This window comes from Podarcis tiliguerta (assembly GCF_965153285.1).
Source record: "Podarcis tiliguerta genome assembly, chromosome: 2".
Taxonomy (NCBI): Eukaryota; Metazoa; Chordata; class Lepidosauria; order Squamata; family Lacertidae; genus Podarcis; species Podarcis tiliguerta.
Genome location: NC_139535.1, coordinates 83,164,728 through 83,186,614, shown reverse-complemented (window position 1 = coordinate 83,186,614; position 21,887 = coordinate 83,164,728). Strand labels below are relative to the sequence as shown.

At 43.5% G+C, this 21,887-nt stretch overlaps 1 protein-coding gene and 2 long non-coding RNA genes across 4 annotated transcripts; 2 read left to right on the top strand and 1 right to left on the bottom strand.

The window, feature by feature from the left end:
* Positions 1-2,676: 2,676 nt before the first annotated feature.
* Positions 2,677-19,754, bottom strand: FBXW10B (F-box and WD repeat domain containing 10B). Its single transcript, XM_083428388.1, has 14 exons — positions 19,032-19,754; positions 18,367-18,510; positions 16,655-16,861; positions 15,991-16,118; positions 15,589-15,708; positions 15,026-15,135; positions 14,220-14,423; positions 12,877-12,998; positions 11,420-11,568; positions 10,434-10,576; positions 8,708-8,866; positions 7,806-8,071; positions 5,605-5,739; positions 2,677-4,045 (listed from the first exon to the last, which is right to left on the bottom strand). Exons 1-14 carry the CDS (start codon positions 19,573-19,575, stop codon positions 3,177-3,179), a joined length of 3,300 nt encoding a protein of 1,099 aa, XP_083284514.1. The 5' UTR covers positions 19,576-19,754; the 3' UTR covers positions 2,677-3,176.
* On the top strand, positions 3,997-14,463 carry LOC310671983. 2 transcript variants are annotated; one of them, XR_014508329.1, is made up of 3 exons: positions 3,997-4,119; positions 6,193-6,290; positions 14,273-14,463. It is a non-coding gene; the product is annotated as an uncharacterized lncRNA (long non-coding RNA). The 2 variants fall into 2 exon arrangements; XR_014508330.1 differs by lacking the exon at positions 3,997-4,119 and adding an exon at positions 4,616-4,741.
* LOC310671989 lies at positions 6,631-9,003 on the top strand. Its single transcript, XR_014508336.1, has 2 exons — positions 6,631-6,692; positions 8,726-9,003. It is a non-coding gene; the product is annotated as an uncharacterized lncRNA (long non-coding RNA).
* Positions 19,755-21,887: the final 2,133 nt, after the last annotated feature.

Here is a 21,887-nt window from a genome sequence, read left to right as displayed (position 1 = left end):
GGCTCACAATATTTTCCATCCACCACCACTCCACTCCTCCTAAGATACTGTTCATATATACAAGGAGAGACCAATCACCCTATATTGCCCCCTCAGGGCCCCTCCAAACCCATATCCAGGTGTCAGTTGTGTGCAGAAGCCTTGCCCTTCCAGGACTTGCATGGCTTCAAATGTTGACAAGCTTGTTCTTTATTGCTACCTGCCTGTTCATTCACTGTGAGCAACATTAAAATCTTGAATTTCTCAGTTGATTTCTACAGGCTGCAGTCAGTTCTACCTCAGTCAGTGCTGGATGTATGTATAAGCTAAACAAGCTATAGCTCAGGGCTCCACTCTCTTGGGGGGCCCCAAAAAAATTAAAGGGGAAAAACTGGATGTACATTCCCAAAATATAAGTTAAAAACAAATAAAATGAAACCTACATACAGCAACAGTGGCAAATTGCTTTAGATACCTATTAGGTCCATAAATGACCACATAGCATATATTCAACACAAAAACCAGCAACAATTTGTTGTTGACAAAGGACAGCTGGACATATAAAGGGCCCCATTACCTTCAGTAGCTTAGGGCCTCATCAAACCTAAATCCAGCCCTGGCCTCAGTGGAGATCTCCCCTGTCCTTCCCTGTTTGTTACTGTTTCCGTATCATTCAGTTTCATGCTTCTTCTACAGGTGGTTTCATCCTTTCCAAAAGGATTTAACTATTCTATGCAGCTATTTGAGGCTGTTCCCATCAAAGCTTTGAGGAGGAGTATAGCCAAAATCAACTGTACATGTGCAACAGCAGCATGGTTAAAATGCTGCTGGGCCCAAGAAACTCATGCAACGTGATGCAGATTCTTTGCAGGCATGGCCAAAGTTGGCCCTCCAGATGTTTTGGGACTACAACTCCCATCATCTGTAGCTAACAGGACCAGTGGTTACGGATGATGGGAATTGTAGTTCCAAAATATCTGGAGGGCCAACTTTGGCCATGCCTGCTTTACAGGCAGTAAGCACCCCTGGGCTCTGTGAGAGTGAGGCTATGTACACGTCAGTGATTTCAAATGTGGCGAGGTAGTCTCCCTCCTACCCCCCATATTTCAAGTTGCTGTTCCCACCAGAGACGGGGCAGGGAGGTCTTCATATGATGTTCATTGCCTAATCCAGTTCACTGAAGCCGCCCTCTGTGCAAGTGCTGTCACCCATGAGTGCACAATGCTGCCCAAAATGTACACACCTCAGCTTAACTGTGGCTTCTGTTTTCTAATCAGATTAAAGCTGGTTTGAGGGAAAACACATCAAACAGAAGTATTTCTCAAGAAGTCACAGGATACCTATGGATTATGGCTATTGTCATGTCTACTCAGCTTCAAACACCAGTGGTGGGAAGGTGCTGGAGGCAAGCAGTAATGTGCACACAGCTTTAGGTTGCAATCTGCGAATCAGTCACATTGAATTGGAGGGTACATAGTAGAAATGACTAGGATAGCACTGTAATTTCAGAGTAAATCTTCAAACGAACAGGCCAAAAGGCAGATAATTTCAGCATGGCAAGAACTGTTAAATGTGAACAGTTTGTAGGTTTGTGTCTCTGCTAGGAACCTCCATACCAAATACGGTATTTAATGTCAATAAGAAGAACTAAATACTGATAGTAACTCAGTGGCCAGAGTCAGGAAAAACTAGATGGTGGTTTATACTATGTTTGCAAACATATGAGATGGTTAGCTGTTGCTAAAACTGCTTATAAACGGTAAAAAGAAGTCTAAAGGACAGAAAGTCCAGCACCAATTCGACTGCAATTTCCATAGAAAATTACATTTATTCACGATATTTTCCCTTTGCCCCATCCCCAAAAGCAGGACTAAGGACAAATTTATTTATTTTGTTTATTAATTTATCTGCAATATTAACACAAAGCCTGTAAACTGTCAGGAACTTTGGGTGGCTTAAAATGTTTAAATTAAAACAACAACAGTAAAACCAACCACAAAATAATAATTTAAACAACATTTCAGTTTCAGCTGGTCTCACCAAGTTAGATTTACAGCTCTGTGCCAAGTTGGGGATCATCTGGTTGGACTTCTTTCAAATGGGATTAGTTATCCCCTTGTCTTCCCCCTTGTATAATTTGTGAACCACACAAAGCAGGTGTCAAAGATGAATCAATGCCAAAACCACACCAGCATCTGGGACAAAATGGATCTGCTCAACTTCTTCCTGTGAAGGAGAAGCTAAACATACTCTCAGACCTGTCACTCTAAGGTAGTTTCAGTGTTAGAGGAACAATATTGTCCTAGATACTTCGAAGTTTGATAAATAAACTTAATAAATATACAAAAAACACCAACCCATACAAATAACATTTAAAAACACTAAATAAAAACCACACTAATAACTAAAAAGTTACCCCAAACTATTAGCCAGCCCAGCATAAACTCAACATATTAACAATTTGGAATATTGTATAGTATTAGCAGTCTAATTTATTTCAACTAGTGAAGGCTGCAGAGAGAAAAAAATTGTCTTTAAGGCCCACTTAAACATGAAGTGGGATAGAGACAGTCTGATATTGCGGGGAATTTAATATGCTGCTCCTTCCACCCTGTTTGGAAGGTGGGAACAAGACCCACATGAAAAGCAACAAGTAAGGAAACAAGTTCATTACAAAGCAGGTACCGCTGTAAGAGCTGTTGTAGCCAGGTTTCTTTATTTTTTGAACATATATTAATTGATGGTGACTCTTGGACACCTGGAGGATGTCCTCAATAAGACTGCAAAGTTTAGAACATTTTCATTAAGATTTGGGCTATATGGTGAGCTTTGAGAAGTGTACACACAGTCTTAGAAACAAAGCTTACAAACAGAATCATGTAGAGTCATGTTAATAAACCTTTCTCTAGAGACCAGGAGCATTTGTAAACAGCACTCATTGCAAACTGGAAAAACATTTCTTTGGGGAGTGAAGTAGTTTCCCCATCATATCCAGCCCACCCCACCCCCAGTGCAGCCCAGAGTCCCACCTTCTCAGCTATGTGAAAATCTGGATAATTCAATAGAGTTTGTTAGCAATTTCTGAAAGGTAGCTTCAAGCTGAGGGTAAAAATTCAGCCCAAAGCTCTCCAGTGCCAGCTGTTTGGTTTGTAGGCAGTTGTTTGGAAGGACTAGCAGGCTGCTTTGAAAAGCGAAGTTCAGATGAAAACATTCTCTCCAAGCTCAGGAGCTGCAACTTTGCCCTCCTTGTTGAAATCATCGATGGGGAGACCTTTAATTTTCCTTAGCCAGGCATTTTTACACTCCTTTTCTCTGTTTGCTATAACCTTGGTCTTCTGTGCCTGATACTCGTGCGCCTTAGCTTCTTCATACTCTTTCATCTGTTGGGTTGTCAAAAGCCGGAACCCAGAATTGAGCCGGTATGGGTTTGGAGTGTGGGTGAAGAAGAGTTTGGGTCGCCGTGGTATCATGTCTCTATCGGGTTGGGCAATCTTCATTCGGGGCACTTTGATGGATTCGACAGAGCTTGTAAAGTGACCAACGACGTGCCCTATGGCAGGTGGAGATGGTATCTTTGCCTGGCGAGAAATCTTTCCCCCTCTGGCCAAGTTGCTGCATGATTGGGAACGTGTAATAGTGGGGGCTGGAATGAAGGATTTCACCCTGCTTCCAAGCAAGGAGTTCTTCAAGCTTAACTGCAGCGTTTTGGTTTCATAAGGTGTGGAAATCCTTTCCATGCCGAGCATGCAGCGGGCAGCCTTCAGTCGTTTCAGCTGGCTTGATGGATCCATTTTCAGTTGCTCTGCACTTTGGGCAGCAGGGGTCTTTTGGGGCAAATTTTTCTGGAGAAAGGCAGGCCCCCAGGCATCTTTGATTTTCATATTGTATGCCATGTTGGCACTGACTTGGTCTGTCTGGTAGGCATGCTGCATTGTGCTTACAGTGAGAAGTATCTGGTCACCAGACAGGGGACCATGGAAACGCCTCTTCTTTATGTGCTTTACGAAAGCATCCTGGCCCGATGCAAAGTTGCTGGCTAAGGGCTTGTTTTCCTCTAACTCATCTCCTGTTTTCAAAAATAAAAGTGAGATGAGTGAAGATTAGCACCTGGGGGAAGGCAGGGCAGAACTTGGAGCACAGGTCTGGGCCCCTACTTGGTAGATCAAAAGACCCCCCAAATGAAGTCTTTTAAAAATCCATGGATTGAAAGAGGAACCTATGGGGATCAGGAGCTCCACTGTCAGAAGAGCTAGAAGAAGAGTAGCTAGCTTCCTGCTGAATGCTTCCCCTCTCCTCTCTCTGTGAGACTGGGGGCTGTGGTTTGTGCAGGATGGGGGGGGGGGCTGAATGACTGAATATGGGTAGGGGCCTGCAAAGCCTGATGAGTAGAGCAGGATGGGGAGAAGGCTTGGGTGTTTGTTTGAGGTGGGGAGGAATAAATCATGTTGGATGGCACTTTAGTTTTAAAGGCGAAAGCCCAAAGAGGGAAGGGATATGACTAGGAGGAAGGAGTGGTGCCAGATGATAAGCTTGTTGCTCAATGGCTCACAAAAATGTGGAGCTCGCTCTGCACATTACCATGTAAAGGAGGGCCCAAAGTCTTCAACTCACCTAACTGCAGCACTGGGTTTACTGTGAGATGAATTCATTGTTGCTGATGATGTCAAAGTGGTTGCCATGGTGCGCCAAGACAAGCACGGTTCCAGGCTACTATTATGTCATGCAGGAGTGTGAGGTGGATGTTATGGAGACGAAGGGTATAGTACGTGTTTGACATTTGTACGATCTAAAATGTATATTGGCTCTGTTTCTCTTTCTAATTTAACATCCCTTAACCTGCTGCTTAACATCCCACCTGCGTCTTTACCATTTCACTTTAACATGTAGTAAAGGATATTCCCATGCCCTGACCCACATTTTACTTTCCCCACCCTCACCTTCCGTCAGTCTGTTTTAAAATCTACATTCCCCCCTCCTGTTTTGCCAAGTCAATAGCAGGTTTTTTAATGGATCTCTGATGGACCATAGAGCGCTTAGTGGGGGGAAAGATTTTTGTTTGAACAAAATAGGCTTCTCGTGTAAAACCTCCCCAGATAATCTATGATCCACCCTCTTACACAAAGAAACAATCACAAAGAAGCAATCCCCACAATACCTTCACTCAGACAACCCACATATAGCACCAGATCACCAAATCCCTTGTTCCGGCCATGGGGGGGAGGCAGCCTCAGGAACAGCAGCGTCCAGTCTGTGATGCAGCAGCGTTGACTATGTTGCCCCGCACCCAGACTCTCTGCATCAAATGCCTCCACGGCCGCCACCTGTGGTGATTAGGGCTCCTCCCAGTCCCATAATCTGGGCAATCGAGCCCGAGCTGGGTCACCCTCAAGGGCAGGAGTGCTCCTGCGAGGACATGCGTCCTTCAAGGAATGGTTGATTGCGCAAGGCCAATCCTAAGCCTGCTTGATCCTTCTTTGGCGTTTCCACTACACTTCCCAAATCTACAATTTGCATACTGTTTATTTTGAGTATGCTAATCAGCTCTAGTGGCCTAAAGCTGGACTACAGGAACAAATGGCACCTTTAAATGCAGCTGCACATTTTCAATACACCATAGTTCATTACCTACTAGAGTTGTTACAGATTTTGAACGTGCGGCAATAGAAAAGAGTTTAGTCTGCTCATCTGGCTTCATTTCCAGGGTTACTACATTTTTGCGCATCCTGGGAAGAGGTTCCTTCAAAATTTGATAATGAAGAGCTAGAAAAGAAGGGAATAATTTCGGCTGCTATCCAAAGCACACTTATTGTGAAGGAAGTCCTACTGAACGCAGTCAGACTTTCTTCCAAGTATATGAGAATATGGCTATATGGCTGCAATCTTCAAATGGCTTAACTCCAGAGTTGTGTTTTGTGGATCAGTGGGACTGTGCATGCCAGTGAGCTTGGGCTTATCAGTTTTGTGTCAGCTACAAACATCCTGAACATATATGAGCAATGTATCACTTGATATCTGTTTCCTCTCTCCAGAAATTCTAGTTAATTGGAATATTGTGAAATTAGAAAAATGTGAAAAGTAGTCTGATAGGACTTCTTCACCAAAGGGATTATCTAACTACTGTGCAGTTGGTCTTGTATAATTCTTAAGAACTTATTAGAACACATTCAAAAGGAGTCCTTCAGTAGAAACCCGTCTTACTCTTCATTATTCCAGAGAACCAAGATCAAACCCATCTTGCAAAACTACACAAAGATTTCTGATGAATATTCCTAGGAACCCAGAAACATCCAGCCTTTCTTTCTGTAATGGAGGTAGGTTTTATAATTTTTTAATGTTGCTTTTAATATATGTGTTATATGTTTATTGTTGTTAAGTTGCTTTGAGTATCTTGTATATGAAAAAAAGAAAAGTGACTAATAAGTTTAATCAATAATAACCTAGGAGAATGTCATCAAGCAGAATGTGACGCCATCTGATGAAGGGAAGGTGGCCCTAGATTGTATATTTTCTAGTCTAAAAGCCACATTTCCTCATGGAGAACCTTTTAAGGGTCACGTGACAATCTTGGGTGTGGCCCAAGTGGGTGAACAATGGATGTAACTTTTATCTTCCTACAGTAGCTGAGACACAAAAGGGCTAGTTTTCTGCACGTGCATGTGCGCCCATGCACACGCGCGCACACAGCCACGTGTCTCCATCCTTCATCCAGGCAAGTAAGAGGTGTTATCTTATTGTAAGGATGCATTGCAGTCAGGGCTGGATTTGGTCTCTGGGCATAAGGTCCCCCAATCCTGCTCACAAATCCATGATTATATTACATGAGTTCCGCTTTTTACCTATCCAAAAAACAGTATAAAGCAGGACATTGCAGATCGCTTGTGTATTAAAACCTACAGATAATTCATTCTATCTTCAAACAGCCACCAATGACCTGAAATATCCCCACACAGCCATTTGTTTTGCATATGTACCCAGAACTGGTTCATATGCTCAGATTTTGGTTGTGCTTGCTTTACCCTGCAGCAAACTGAGTGGGCAAAAGGAGTCTGATTACTCGGCATTTGCACAACTCAATGGCTGCACTGGGGTGTCATGCTAAAGCATAGTTTGATGAACAAGCTGGAGTGAGCCGCCGCAAGCCTCAGGTTTGAAAGGTCACCCATCTTCTCTGATATAGCCATGAAGAGGCACTTGGAAGCTCTCACTTTTGCTTAGCCACAGCTTGTTGAGTTCTCCAAACCAATAAACTGTGCTTAATATCAATGTAGTTCAAAGCTAGTTTGTGTCAAATAAACCATCGCTAACATCAACCATGGTTTTGCAGTTGGGGCAAAACAAACAGGCTGTGGTTGAGCAAAACCGTCCAAACTCTTCCTTGTAGCCACAGCAGAGTGGCAGGGGCAGTCTGCAGCTTGCTCACATAATCCTAAATGATGATATATCCTTCAGCCTTTGGTCCCCGGATGTTGCTTGACAGCAGTTATCATCTCTAACCATTGGCTAAACTGGCTGCATATGATATGAGTTATAGTCCAACAACATTTGGAGTACAGATAGATTTTTCATTCCTCTTTGTGAGTGATAAAAGGAGGATCAGACCACCCTTTTACTGCATGTCAAATGCAACATAGATCAAATATGATGCTTATCATCACAGGGTATTAGAATTTAAAGGAGAGATGAACAAGGCTGTATACAAGCCATCTAAACACCCTGGAAGAATTTGTAAAAGGGTGAAGAAGTCCCTCCCTTCTTGACGCCTACCAACACTTGCAGGATTTCACCTGCCATTTAACTTAATACTTGATGGGCATCAGGAGCAGTACCTGGAGTAGAATTTCTGAAGTATTTCGTCGACTTCCGAATAATGTCATAGGACAATACTGTTTCAGTGTTGTAAAGCTTCCATTTATTCCTGTGGGACCGTTTCTTCTGCCCAGAAAGTAAATGTGGCGGCATTACTTGCAATGCTTTGTCGTCAAATTTGCTCTTTTCTTTCCTTCTAGTTAGTTGTTCGGAAGCTAGTGTGTGGTCCCACACTACTTCCTCAAACTGGAACATAACCACACTGCCCAGTGCATTGACCAGTAGCCTAAAAGAAAGGCAAAGGTAGTGAGAAAACACCATGGCCAACTGTCAGAAAGTACCAAACGTGTAGTGCTATAAACTGAGGAGTGAGGCATTATTAGAACCTTCAATCTGCAAGGAAGGAAAGGTGGTATGGATGTAGCTTACTGCCACACTGCCTTTTCCACACTGCAACTAGTGACATGATTTTATTTTTTTTCAAATGCAAATAGCAATCACGTGGCGGGGTGGAAGACTGAGAATTATAGAATTGTAGCAAATGGGGGAGGAGAAATTTTAAACTCTCGTTCCCTTGGTGCAGTCCTAATGAAAATTGCTCCTCTAAAGCTGTCATTTGCATGGGGATGGTTCCGTTGGTTTCATGTAGATGTTAAACAGCCATAGGGGATAACATCAAACCCCAAGGAACCCTGCACTGAAGACTCCACAGGGCTGAAGAGCACTCCCCAAGCGTCACTCTCTAGAAACATCCATCCAAACAGGACCAGAACCACTGCAAAGCAGTGTCGTCCACCAGCAATTCAGACAATCACTCCGGAAGCAATCCAAGGCCCTTCACGTGCCAGCCCACACATTTCCTCAGAAATGTATATGACAACCTTTATTATTTAAGAACTGGGAAATAATGTCTGCAACCTACGTGTTTTCCACTATACAGAAGGACACCACGGGGTCACCTCTGCTATTGGCTCTCAAAACTCTCAGGCAGGTCCCTGTCAGGAAGTTGAATATGCGTATCTTCCCATCCGCACAGCCACTGATGACTCTGAGATAGAGAAATCCCAGGGACAGAACCTCCCTACAAACAAGGAAAGTTGTTGAAATACAGCACTTGCTCTTATGAGGACAACATTGAGACTGTAAGGGTGTCTTGGTGTAGAATGATGAATTAACACTCCTCAAAGTAAACAAATGGAGGATGTGTTTTACAAGGAATATTCATGACTGAGGTGAAATTGGGGGGGGGGGATTATTACTAGTACAACTTTGTCTATTTGCACACACACGTAGAATGCACATAACGCAGTCAGTGTTCATTAATTTGAATTAGTCTATTCTGAGTAGAACTTAGTGGAATACCACCCCTAGTTCCTACCCTTCCCTCATGTGTTACTCTGAGCAGAAAATATGTCAAGCAAGTGCTGTTTACTAGGAAAATGACAAATTGAGGTTTAAACAGTCTGCCACCTGAAGTGAAAAGTTACTGCAAGAACGCACCCGGATCAGCAGAGCGCTAAACGTAAGCAAACAAAATGTGAGCCAATTTACTTTTAGGCAGTTGAGGGAGAAAGAAAGTCAACACCGTGTTGAAGGATTGTATGCTGACATAAGGGGCTGGGTGGAGAACCGCCTGAACCGAGAACTGGCATTGGCTCGAGTCCAGAAATGCTAGAGGCACCTTCTTCTATGTGCCAAGGCAGGCCAGCATGGAACCTGGGAGCAGTGAGACGAACTTAGAGAAGAGGACCACAGAGAGTACAGCAAGGGTAGGTGACTCGTCAACTGTTGTTGGACTCAAACCTTCATCAGCCCCAGCCAGCAAGATCACCATCCCTGGAGTACAGCCTAGTGAATGAAGAGGCACAACTTACTGCCTTTCTGGAGGAAAGTAGTCTGATGGGGATGGAAAGTGAAAAATGGCCACCATCTTTCAGAGGCCTGTAACCACATGCCAGTGTGGTGTAGTGGTTAAGAGCGGTAGACTCGTAATCTGGGGAACCGAGTTCGCGTCTCCGCTCCTCCACATGCAGCTGCTGGGTGACCTTGGGCTAGTCACACTTCTTCTCTCAGCCCCACTCACCTCACAGAGTGTTTGTTGTGGGGGAGGAAGGGAAAGGAGAATGTTAGCCGCTTTGAGACTCCTTCGGGTAGTGATAAAGCGGGATATCAAATCAAACAACAACTCTTCTTCTTCTTCTTCTTCTTCTTCTTCTTCTTCTTCTTCTTCTTCTTCTTCTTCTTTCTTGCTGTATCCTTTCATCATTACCAGTTCACAACACACACACTTTTGAGATGTGATATAGACTAAATATTAACTGAAGTGGTAAATCCCATGAACAGCTTTAACGTAGAGGACCTTTGAAGGTGGAGACAAGCCATTCATAGTAGAATCATGCTAGGTTCTGTGGTCTTAGGTTTGCCATCTTGGAGGTGGGTGGGAGTTAAAAGAAAAGATAAACCTTGTATGGTTCAAAAGCAGAGAGCTATCTCATCTCGTACAGAAGGGATTTTGGCAATGGGGAAGATTCACAGTTCCAGTTAGCTTTGTCCTTTATAAAAACTACTCCAAACACATAAGGATCAAGAGTCATTGCTAAGGACATCACCAAGTCTGCAGCTTTTTGACTGCAATAAACAATACCTACATGGGGTGTCTGAAAGCCCCCAGGCATCTCTTGTGATTTCCGTGCATGCTCCATCCCAGGATATAGCCGTCATTGCTTCCTGTCACAAGATGCCACTCATCAAACGACAGGCATGTCACAGGGCCCAGATGCCCTTGTAAAGTCTGGAAAACGAAACAGATTTGTTTTTGCATGCTCTTTAGAGGCTTCCAGCAACCACAGGATTATGATGCCATTGTTTACTTTGTTGGTGGTAAAGATGTGACTAACCTCCACTGGCTGCCTGTTGCTGAATGCTAAGCATCTAACCTATCAGAAATGTCAGCTTTCTTACTGTAGTGGAAGAGGATCAAAATAGCCCCTTTAAAAATAGTGGGGAGCAAGGAATCATCAGACTGATTAGGCTAATTTCAATCCCAGGAAAATTTGTAGAAAGCATAATTAAAACTTTACCTGTGATTAAACATATAGACGGACAAGCTCTGCTGAAGAAAGACCAGCAAGACTTTCTCACAGAGAAGGTTTGCCTCACCAAACATTCAGAATTCTATGAGTGTGTCACAGACATGATGTATTGCAATTAGCAACCACTTTTGGTGAAGTTGCACACTAAATTCCTATTGCTGCCTATAAAACCCCTGCTGCCGGTGGCAGTTCCCATATTTCGCTCTGAATGAGTGGTCACTGTAAGCCAGCTCTCTTCTGATTGTTTGACGCTTGCCTGGGTTAGTCCCTTTGCTATCCCTGTATTCATGAAATGCCAAAGAAGCTTGAAAGGTCTCGCTGACCTTTCTCTGTGTTCCCAAGGAAGATAGAGCCCCATTGTTTGCCTACAAACTTTTGGCAAGAGCAGTAGAGAAGTATGGAGGGCCATATTAGGCTCCCACCCACCCACCCCGGCCTGAGTTTCCCCACCACTGCTCTGACTCCACCTTAAATGTGTTGCTTGGTGCCACATACTGAGCTGACAGCATTTTCAGAGTCAGCCACTGCGTTATAAGTCTTACCTTTATCAGTATACATGTCTCAGCATGCCACACTTTCACTATGCCCTTATCGCAGGCACTCACGACATGTGTTTCATTCATCTTAGCAGCCCAAACAATAGCTTTGTGTGCGAAAGTCTTAACGCACTTTCCAGTTTCTATATCCCACACTGTGAAAAACACAAAAAGATGCCGTTAATTCATTTTCAGCACAACCCTGAGCGGTCTCCTGGTGCCATTAAGCTGAAGTGACGAGTGCAGGATCTCAGAGACCTTGCCAAAGACACAGATAGGCTGGGAGATGGACAGTACTCTCTTGCAAAAAATCTCTAAAGGTGGCAGCATATTTAGCAGCAGCATCTGCTCCAAAGAGTCACTCAGTCCCCTTCCTCCTGATGACCAAGCAACCCCCAGCACTTGCTCTGGAAGCAGAAAAGAAGATCCCAATGAGGACTGAGCAGCCTTAGTGGCCTTCAGCCAAAATAGAATGCTGAGTGCCTACTGGAGAGGAAAAATGGAAAACGGTGTGCATGAACAGTCTTGCTTGACCCCTTGCAACTTATGGAGGAAGGCATGATTGGCACCTTGAACTGGAACACTCCTGTTAGATACAGTGGTACATTGATTCTCAAACTTAATCTGTTCCGGGAGTCGATTCAACTCCCAAAACGTTCAAAAACCAAGGTGCAGCTTCTGATTGACTGTAGGAGTCTCCTGCACTTAAGCAGAAGCTGTGTCGGACAGTCAGCTTCTGAAAAACACTTGCAAACTGGAAAACTTACTTCTGGGTTTGCGGCATTCGGGAGCCGATTTGTTTGGCAACTAAGCCATTCAAGAACCAAGGTACGACTGTATTGAGGATGTACTGCAACACCTTGTTATTCTGCAATAAAAGGTAAAGGTAAAGGACCCCTGACACTTAAGTCCAGTCGAGTACGACTCTGGGGTTGCGGCGCTCATCTCGCTTTATAGGCCGAGGCAGCTGGCATTTGTCCGCAGACAGTTTTCCGGGTCATGTGGCCAGCATAATTAAGCCGCTTCTGGTGCAATGGAACACCGAAACCAGAGCAGCACACAGAAACGCCGTTTACCTTCCCACCAGAGCGGCACCTATTTATCTACTTGCACTTTTGGGCATGCTTTCAAACTGCTAGGTTGGCAGGAGCTGGGACCAAGCGACGGGAGCTCACCCCATCGCAGGGATTCGAACCGCCGACCTTCTGATCAGCAAGCCCAAGAGGCTCAGTGGTTTAGACCACAGTGCCAATAGGAGCCTTCTAATGACAACAGTTCCCAAGATTCTTTGGAGGAAGCCATGTTTGTTTAAAGTGATATGATTCTGCTTTAAAAGTATCTTGACGATGTGGTCATAGTTCTGCATTACAATTGTTTACCCTTTCATTCTGCAAAGTTTAAATTTAACTATAGTATGTAGATTTCCCCGTATTTCCCTGGGAGACAGGCAAAGTTTTGCTCACATTTTGCTGTGCAGTCTTTGGATCCAGACACAAACTTGCTCTTGTAGAAATCTAGGCAAGTGATGCTTCCTGTGTGGCCGTTAAAAATTTTCACACATGCCCCAGTGAGGATATTCCACATTCTAAAAGATACGGATCAAGAGGATGAGAAGAAACAAACACTGAAGTTGCATGTATGTTACCAGCTTAAAATACAGCTGGGCTGTTTCCCCCATCAATTTGGATCAAAGTGGGTTTAGGGAAAATTGCATCAAAATGCAGTATTTCTCAAGAAACAACAGAATAGATACGCATTGTGGCCAACATGGTGTATACATTGCTTTCCAAACTAGTAGCGGAAGTGCATGAGATGCTGAGTAAACAGAAGAGTGTACACAACCAGAATATAACGAGTTACTGTATTGAAATTTCAAGCATATCTAGATAGGGGTGCAACCAAACAAATGGGAATAACTATCTGGAAGCGATATGCTTTGCACGGTCTTTCTCTGTTTGGATTACGATACTGGGGTTAATGCTTCATTTCCCTTTTTCTACTATGCAGCCTACTAAATTAGTATGGGGATTGGTAATATGTGGCAATGACCAATCCAAGGTGAGATTGAATTGGTAGATATGTGCATGAAAATTGCTTTAAGTTCTGACATTCCGTTCACCTATCTTCTTGTCTGATCTGTTGGTACCAGGTTTTATAGCTTCTCTAGTATATACTAAAGTTTAAATAGTTTGATGATACGGGTATGATATATTATGGAATACAATGTAACACATGGCACTATACTGTGTGTGTTTTTAATGCGCTTTCTGAGTTTCAATAAACAACGTTCATAAGCTGACACTCCCTAAAGAACTGGAGCCACCAACAAATTAGTCCACCAACAATTTATTTGAAATTCTGCTGGTGAGCTGCAAGTGCATTGCTGTTTCATCTGCTGTTGTGTTCTGTAATCTGTGGCTCTGTATTTCATTACTGTGTGAAGTGCCCTGGAACTGGAGAATGAAGGATGGTATATAATAATTATTATTATTTTTAAAAAATAAAATACAGTAGCTAATTCTGGAGCTCTCTGGCTCCAACCATCATTTGCCATGGCTCCACCCAGTGCTGGAATGTACCTCTGCACAGATTACCCCTGAGCTCTCATCCTTGTTGTGGGAGTACATAACTTATTTTAGACTCAAGGAGCATAATAATACAATGTGAAGTATTTTTAAGCCCCACCAGCAATGAAGCACTCAAGGGACATTGAATTAAATGGGCCACAAGTACCCTTAACACCTTCCATATTTTGCCTTTCCCCCTCAAAATGCAATGTAAAGATGTTAGGATCAGCACAGCTCACCTGATGCTGAGATCATAGCTGCCACTCAGCAGCAATCCTTTCTGTTCATTGAGGTACACAGCCCGGATGCTACCAGCATGTCCCAGAAAGACAGGAGGGACATAGCGCATCTCATCCACATCCATCAAACGGACTTTCCGGTCCACAGAACCAGTGGCCATCAGCTTCCCACCACCATAGTGAATCACTCTGTTTGGATCCAAACTGAAGAGGAAGCGAAAGTTGAAGGGAGAACCTGGTTTTATTTGATAGACTTATTTCTTTCATATCCTGCCTTTATTCCATGGTGGAATTCATCATGACAGCTAATACAGTATTCCTGGGAGGTCCCCCATCCAAGCAGCAAGCAGATCCAGACCTGCTTAGCTTCATATGCCCTCACACCAGATCCCTGTTTGTAGCAACAGAAGCAACACTAACCAAACATTCATCCTTGCAGTCATTTTTACTATTTCCCAAAGTCTAAGCCAGGCTGCCCAGATCTGGTTTCCTCCAAGTGTTGTTGGCCTCTATGAACTGGACTACTTGCATGTATTATGGGAATGTACGTCCTACTTGTACCACTTGTGGCAATTTATTCAGAGGCAGGAAGCAGATAAAAGACACAGGGAGGTTTTCCTTAGCGTGCTGCTCCTGGGGGGAAAGCTATATGTGTTCACTATTTTGAAAATATCATCAGAGGTTCATGGGTTTACAAAATGCCCCATATGTTGTGGAACATTGGTTGTTGTGAGGCACATCTAGAGATTTTTGGGGGGAAGGAGGGTGGAATGAGGCAAAACACACTTCTTGCTGGGTGCACATACCTGTCTATTAGAATCCGGACATTATACCCACTGCAGAAGACATTCCGTTCTTCCAACTTGACAATGTCTACCTCTTGTCCATGATAAGCTTTGCGCAGGTATTCATTCTCCTTAAAGCAGAATGAGGAGCAATGATGGCTGATTATATGAGAGAATGACAAACGAGGAAGTAGATGGCCTTGTGCTTCAACTGGCAGAAATGGGCTTTGTCTCCACCACCACTTCCATCATTAGAAGCCCCCTCTACCCAGTATGGAGAGTGTGCTAGGGCAAGACAAGTACACAGACTCCCACCGCAAGCTGTGCACACACATGGGCTATTATTCCTTTCTTGGGAAAGAAGGAGCATAGCTTCAGGTTGACACAACTTCACACTTCCATACTCTAGGCATGGTTTTTCTCTGTGGTTTCTCTCTCTCTCTCTCTTTCTCTCTTTCTCTTTCTCTCTCTCTCAACAGAGAGATCAACCAATGGCAGAGAACTGAATAGGGCCCAAGAATTTCCCACCACCTACTCAAACCCAATCCAAGAAAATCCAGGAATGCAGAACACCCACAATGCACCTTTATGGTTACGATTAACTTGGCCTTGCTTCGGATGATGTCACCTTCAGAGTTTATGCGAGGAATGGCAACATTGACAATTTTGGCATAGTTGGAAATTGCTCCTTTAGGGCATGACCCCTGCAACAGAAAGAAGACAAAATCATTTAGTTAAATATGTCAACACTGAAATGTTAGAACAAAAAGGGCTGCAGTTGGTGCAAGATAAAGCTTGGCCTCTGCATGGGAGGGCAGGTCCATCCTTCCTGACTGCACTCCACACACTATGACTGCAGATACGCAATACATTGAGAGCACATGATTTCCCCCAAAGAATCATGGGAACCGTAGTTTGCGCCTCAAAGAGCTACAATGCCCAGTACCCTTAACAAACCACAAGGGTTGAGGAGAATCCCATAGTACCTGCAGGAATACAATCTCACTATGGAGAGCACGATTTGCTATCATATCCCTCTTGATTAGTTTGACCAGGAAGTCCCAGTGTGCACTCACGAGAGCACATCTGTTCAAGGATTTCATGTCCAGCATTCCTAGAGAATCACAAAGAGAAGCTTGTTGCTCTGTTGCTTCCTAAAAGCGAAGCATTAGAAAGCTGCTTCAGGGACTTATTAAGACATACTGAAGTCCCTACGCTTTTGTCAAACTTTGTCAAGTTTAAGAGGCTGGAGAACTTTTTTTAAAACACAAACAAACAGAAAAGGCAATGGGAATAGAAATAACAAAGTTTAATATCGGCATATATGGTGGTGGCACAGGTAAGGATATAACAAAAAACTAACCATCTAACTGTGGACACCTTATAAAATACAGCTATTTCTGCACAAATTAATGAACTCAATATGACAAATGTGTAGCCATTAAGTATATTGTTGTCATATCAGAGCAATATTGTATGTTTTAGAGTGCTTTCCCTGTTCTCCTTTTTAACCAATTATGTAAAATATTACATTTAGTTTTTAAAAGAATGTATTTAGAGATTCCTCATAATCTGAAGCCCCTGAATGTAGCTTAATTTAGCTTGTGTATAAGTAAATCTGGCACTGTGAGGAAGGCAAGAGGTTCTTACGCAATATGAACTTGGACAAGTGGATGGGCAGACAGCGAATGAAGTCTTTGAACTTGTTGACTTTGAAGGGCTTTGTGGGATGGGTGGGTACAGACTCCGTGACATTCAGTATGATAGAACTGCTGGCGGCTTCATCCATGTACTCTGACATTATTTCAGACATCTGATCTGACTCTTTGCTCCAAAGCCTTTGCAAACGTAGACGACCTGTCAAGTGGATGAGAAAACCAACCAAGGGAGTATTACAGAGTGGCCATAAAAAGAACAGGCAGGATAAGAAGCTTAAGTTACCCTCTATAGCCCCGCAGTGAACAAGCAGCCTGTGCCTTTGAGCAATTGGACCTCCTCATACATAGGTTATATATGGGCCATGGCTTTGTAGATGACGTAGCCAATGTCTCATACAGTCCCACATCTCAAGAGGGACTATGTAGCACCAGATTTCCATTATGCTAACTGGGTAGTAGTTGCAATTATTTACAAACAAGATGCACCTCCTGGAGAAAACCCAGGAACAATGAAAAGTCATGAATCAACATAGAAGTGGTAGAGATGCTGCTTCACAGGCAGAAGGTCCCAGGCTCTATTCAGCATCTTCAAGTAGAGACCTTGGAAGAGACTCTGGTGTGAAATCATGGAGAGATGCTGCCAGTTGCTGGGAACAACACTGAGCTAAACAGACCAATGGTCTGTCTTGATTATCACTGATCTCATCAAAACATCCACTACTGTTATTCTGGCTGTTATCTATAATTACAACTGGTGGACTGGATTGCTGGAAGGGGAATTAGGTGGAATGAGAAGAAGAGTAGAGCAGGATGGCCCGCCAGAGCTACAGGGTGGTGCAGCTCAGGGGTATCAACAAGCCTTGACATAACTTGAGTGGGGAAGGCTGATCTCAACTTTCTGATTGAGAGTTTCCCAGCCATGACCTTGGGATGGCCAGCATGGCCACAGAAGCTATGCTGGAGAGCCAAGACTGCCACCAGAGTTGAAATCACAAGGAGGCAGTTAAGTAATGCCATAGCATGTTTTGTTCAGGCTAACAGTGGCATTGCCATCTGTTCCCCACCCACCCACCTGCTCATACTGTGTGGACCTCTTTTGCTCCAGTGGGGTGCCACTGTTAGAAGCAGACATTGACATTTGGCTGGAAGACAAAGTCTAGTCTGTTGGATCAGCTGCAGAGGTTGGTGGGGTTGGCAGCATGAGCTTTGTTGTACACTCTTCTTGTGATAGGGATGGCATTGGTTAGGGTAATTTGACAAAAGGGAGATGTGACCATCTCCCAGCCCCACAAGTTTAACTTCTAGCCCAAGGAAGAACTCTGGAGCACCTGAAAGCTTGCTCACTATTCTGTGACATTTTGGCTGACCCAAAAATAACTATGGATTTTGCATATTAAAAGTGGCATATATATACAGTGGTACCTCTACTTACGGACGTGATGCATTCCGGGGTGCCATTCGTACCCCAAAAAGTCCGTAAGTAAAGCGCCACTTCTGTGTGTGTGCGTGACATGATAGAGCACTCCTGCGCATGCACAAAGCACGCAGATCACTTATGCACAAAGTGGCGAACCTGGAAGTAAACACTTATGGGTTTGCTGTGTTCATAACCAGAAAAAACGCAACGTGAACCCAACACAACTAGAGGTATGACTGTATTAGGAATGGGAAATGGATGGATGGATAAACAGAATTAAATAATACCAAATAAGTCACTCTTCTCTGAAGCAACCCCCGAGGTAAAACCAGAGGTGTGAGATGTGAGGTGGCTCCGAACCTGGGAGATAGATTTCTCTTGCTTCTTAAGAGGAATCACATCCTTGCTTGTTTGATCTTCATGTGGCACAGCTGGAAAGATTTAAATAACACAGGAGATAGAAAAGATGAAAAAACAAAACAGTAAGAGACAAACATTTCACAGGAAATGATTCTATATCTAGGTTCTTTGCTGATTGGTCTGCAACCAAAGGAAGAGCAGTTACAAGCTACACTTAACATGGTCCTCTCTGAAGTCAGGTATGGGGAAGTTATGGCCCTCCAGATGTTATTGGACTCCCACTCCCATCAGACCCACCCAGAGGTGATGGCAATTGAAGTCCAGCAGCATCTGGAGGTTCCCCACCACACCCACCTCTTCACATGAACTTCTGAATGTAACTAGAACCTTGAGCAACGTAAGCTGGGACAGTTCATTCAGTTTCGCTGGTTGACCACAAGCAACTAGGATGCCGGCTGCCCCACACAGATCTATGCAATGAGGATTAGCACAATAGTAAAGGATACTGTCCATTTCCCCCTCCACACATTACTGGGATGTCTGGTTGAGAGTCAGAGATAGCACCTTCAGCCCCCTAATACATGAGTATTACCTGGTTTGTTGTCCGCCGATTTGCAAGTGGCCTCATCTTGGCTCAAGAGGATGCTAACCAGGTTGGCAGCCATCAGCAACAACTGTGAGTCACACATCTGCAGCAGAAGCAAGAGGTAGTTTGCTTTGCTCCAGAAACTGGCATTTAAGAACCACTTCCAAAGGTCTTCCATGGCTTGCTCCAGTTTCTTCGGATTAAGTGCTCGGTCCAAGGTGGAAGATGCTGCGAAGCTGGAGCTGACGCAGGAACGGCTGTAGGTGAAATCCTTGCTATTGGTGGACTGCAGGAGGTTCCAGGCATACTTCAAGAGGTCTTGGCTTTGGAACCGTCTTATGATCCCCTTCAAGAATTGCCCCTTAGAAATATGGCTGGCCCGCACAAACCACTCTTGGGTGGAGAGAGCCTTCCAGGACAAGATGCAGGATTTGCAATGATAGCAAACAGGCACCAAGTCTGTTTGCTTGTCACACCGCAGATCTGGAGAGTACTCTAGTTTATATTCCAGGAGCTTTGGAACCACTTCCACCACCGGGTGGGTCTTCATTGTATTAGCCTGTGTTACACACACACACACACACACACACACTAACAGACACAAGGGCCACCAGCCAAAGGCAAGCAAGCAGCTTCCTAAGAGTCTCCCTCCATGACCCTAAATCTCTGTCTAGCAGCAACGGTTTTCTGTTTGTGGAACTCGTTATTTTTCAGAACTCCTAGGAGACACAGTTAGTACCATAATTCTCCTAGAACTTGCCAGGGCAAAACTGTCTGCAGCTAACATACCTTATAGATTCTAATAGATGGAGAGAGCTGCTTCTGTATCACGATAGACACAGAAAGATTAAACATGGCTCCGGGTTCAGATTTTGCCCACAAAATACAGTTGTTGGGGAGGGAAAATGTACATCCCCCCCCCCCAATAAACCCACAACCTTTTGAAATCCTAAATTCCTGGGTACCAAGCCCTGGAGAGTAAAAAGCTGCTGCCATCTCTCTAAAAAACTTGGGAGGATATTGGTGGGTCTTGAAGGGGAGGTCTATTTGAAAGAACCATGTTTTGTTTTGGTCTCCCAGGTGCTTATGCTTGCATGCATTTACCAGAAGTGCGTTCACCAGAAGTCCATCCAAAGTTACCAGTAGTTTAACACATGTTGAGTTTACTCAAAAGTAAGTCTCATTATATTCAACTGGCCTCCCAGAAATTCTGTCTATTTGTTTCACTGTGCATCTTGGCCTACATTTTCCACTTAACTCGTTTAACAGCAAGTCTCTCTCCTAATAGACTTATCAGACTCGTTATAATTGAGCACACAGTCTTCTGTGCTGTTTTTGTCTCCATGAGGGAACACTTTGAATTCACACAGAATCTCATCTCCCCCTGCTTTCATTCTGGGGAATTCCTTTTGGCCATCTTCCCAGTCTTCTTGGGATTTTACCATTCTAAAGGTGTTTGGCGCCATCTGACTTTAAATCATTTTATGAATTATTTCGATAGCAATAATTGCAAAGGAGAGCTCTGGTACATCACACTCTTGTTTACATCCCTTACACTGTGAAATCAATTACTGTCCGCTTCGTGTTCAGTTTTGAAACCAGTCACTAATCTCTAATAAGGTCTATGTGCTTATTGTATTACTACTACATTTCCATCATATCTGGTTTGCTTCCAGGTGGTCAATATTCTGTGGGAGGGATTTGATCATATATTAGCACATTTAGGTTTGGGCTGCAAAAGTGGATTAAAGTGTTATTCTGCAGCAAGCTCACTTAAAAAAAAAAGGAACCCGCTCAGATTTTTTGCAGTAAGAAGAGTGCAGACCCTCCAAGCTGCCCAGAGTGGCTGGGGCAACCTAGTCAAATGGGTGGGGTATTATTATTATTATTATTATTATTATTATTATTATTATTATTATTATTAAATAGGACTCCCTATTTTCATCAGAGGAATGTTGGAAGGTGTCAAAGTGTAGGGTAATGATGAATTGATGAAAGCTCATATAATGCTCAATAAATAGTGGACGTTGCATAACCTCTGTGCAAACAAATCCAAATGAATGCTCAACAAACAGTGGGTACTGTGCAGGTTCCAAGCAATCTTTGTGCAAACAAATCAGTGTGAATGTTCAATAAACAGGTTGCCTAGAAGTGGTGGAAGTGGCCTTGGAGACTTTTTCCTAGACCAATAGCTTCAGAGGTATGTGGAGCCACTCTTCAGCAGGAAACAGTAGCTGGCTACTAAGACAGAGAACTCAGTCTAAAGCTGTCTGCCTTTTGTAGGCAGATGCAAGATTGCTGTGGTATCTGGCTTGCGGTACCCACAGGAGCATGGCTGAGCACCTGAAGACTGATGCAAAGAGTTGGCTTACTTTTTGAAAGAATTTATTTCTGCCTCCCTTAAGGTCTCTTTATCACACGTTTGTCAACTAAAGGACGTACTGCTTCTCTGGGTGATTTTAAACACAGTATTTATATATTTTAAAACCTGTGTCCTGCTTTATTGTAAAGCCTTGAGGTGGGTAAAACCATGTTACTATTACTTACTAGTGTTTATTCTTAAATCTCTTAACTGGCTTTCCTTACAATCAACTAGTGGGGACTGCTGGCATTACATAGGAATTCTAAGAAACCAACAGCAACCCTTTACTGGCAATCAGTGCAGTTTTGAAAGGTTCCATCCACCATTTTGATTCAAAATGGCATCCAGTGATAGACCAAAACCTGCTGCTTGATCTGAAGAGCCACTGTACCAATTTTTGTTAAAATATCTTAATTGTTGTCCTAATCAGTGCATTTTTGAAAGACCTAGCTTGTTATTTAGTTTCAAAATGGTGTTCAAATATAGTCAGGAAACTACTC

Excerpts from the sequence above, each read along its gene's own strand:
- FBXW10B (XM_083428388.1), bottom strand. The coding sequence starts at position 19,575 with ATGAAGACCCACCCGGTGGTGGAAGTGGTTCCAAAGCTCCTGGAATAT. Across the intron at positions 14,424-15,025 it reads GTCCGGATTCTAATAGACAG|TTTGGATCCAAACAGAGTGA; the intron begins GTATGTGCACCC and ends CTTCCTCTTCAG. Across the intron at positions 12,999-14,219 it reads AGCTATGATCTCAGCATCAG|AATGTGGAATATCCTCACTG; the intron begins GTGAGCTGTGCT and ends CGTATCTTTTAG.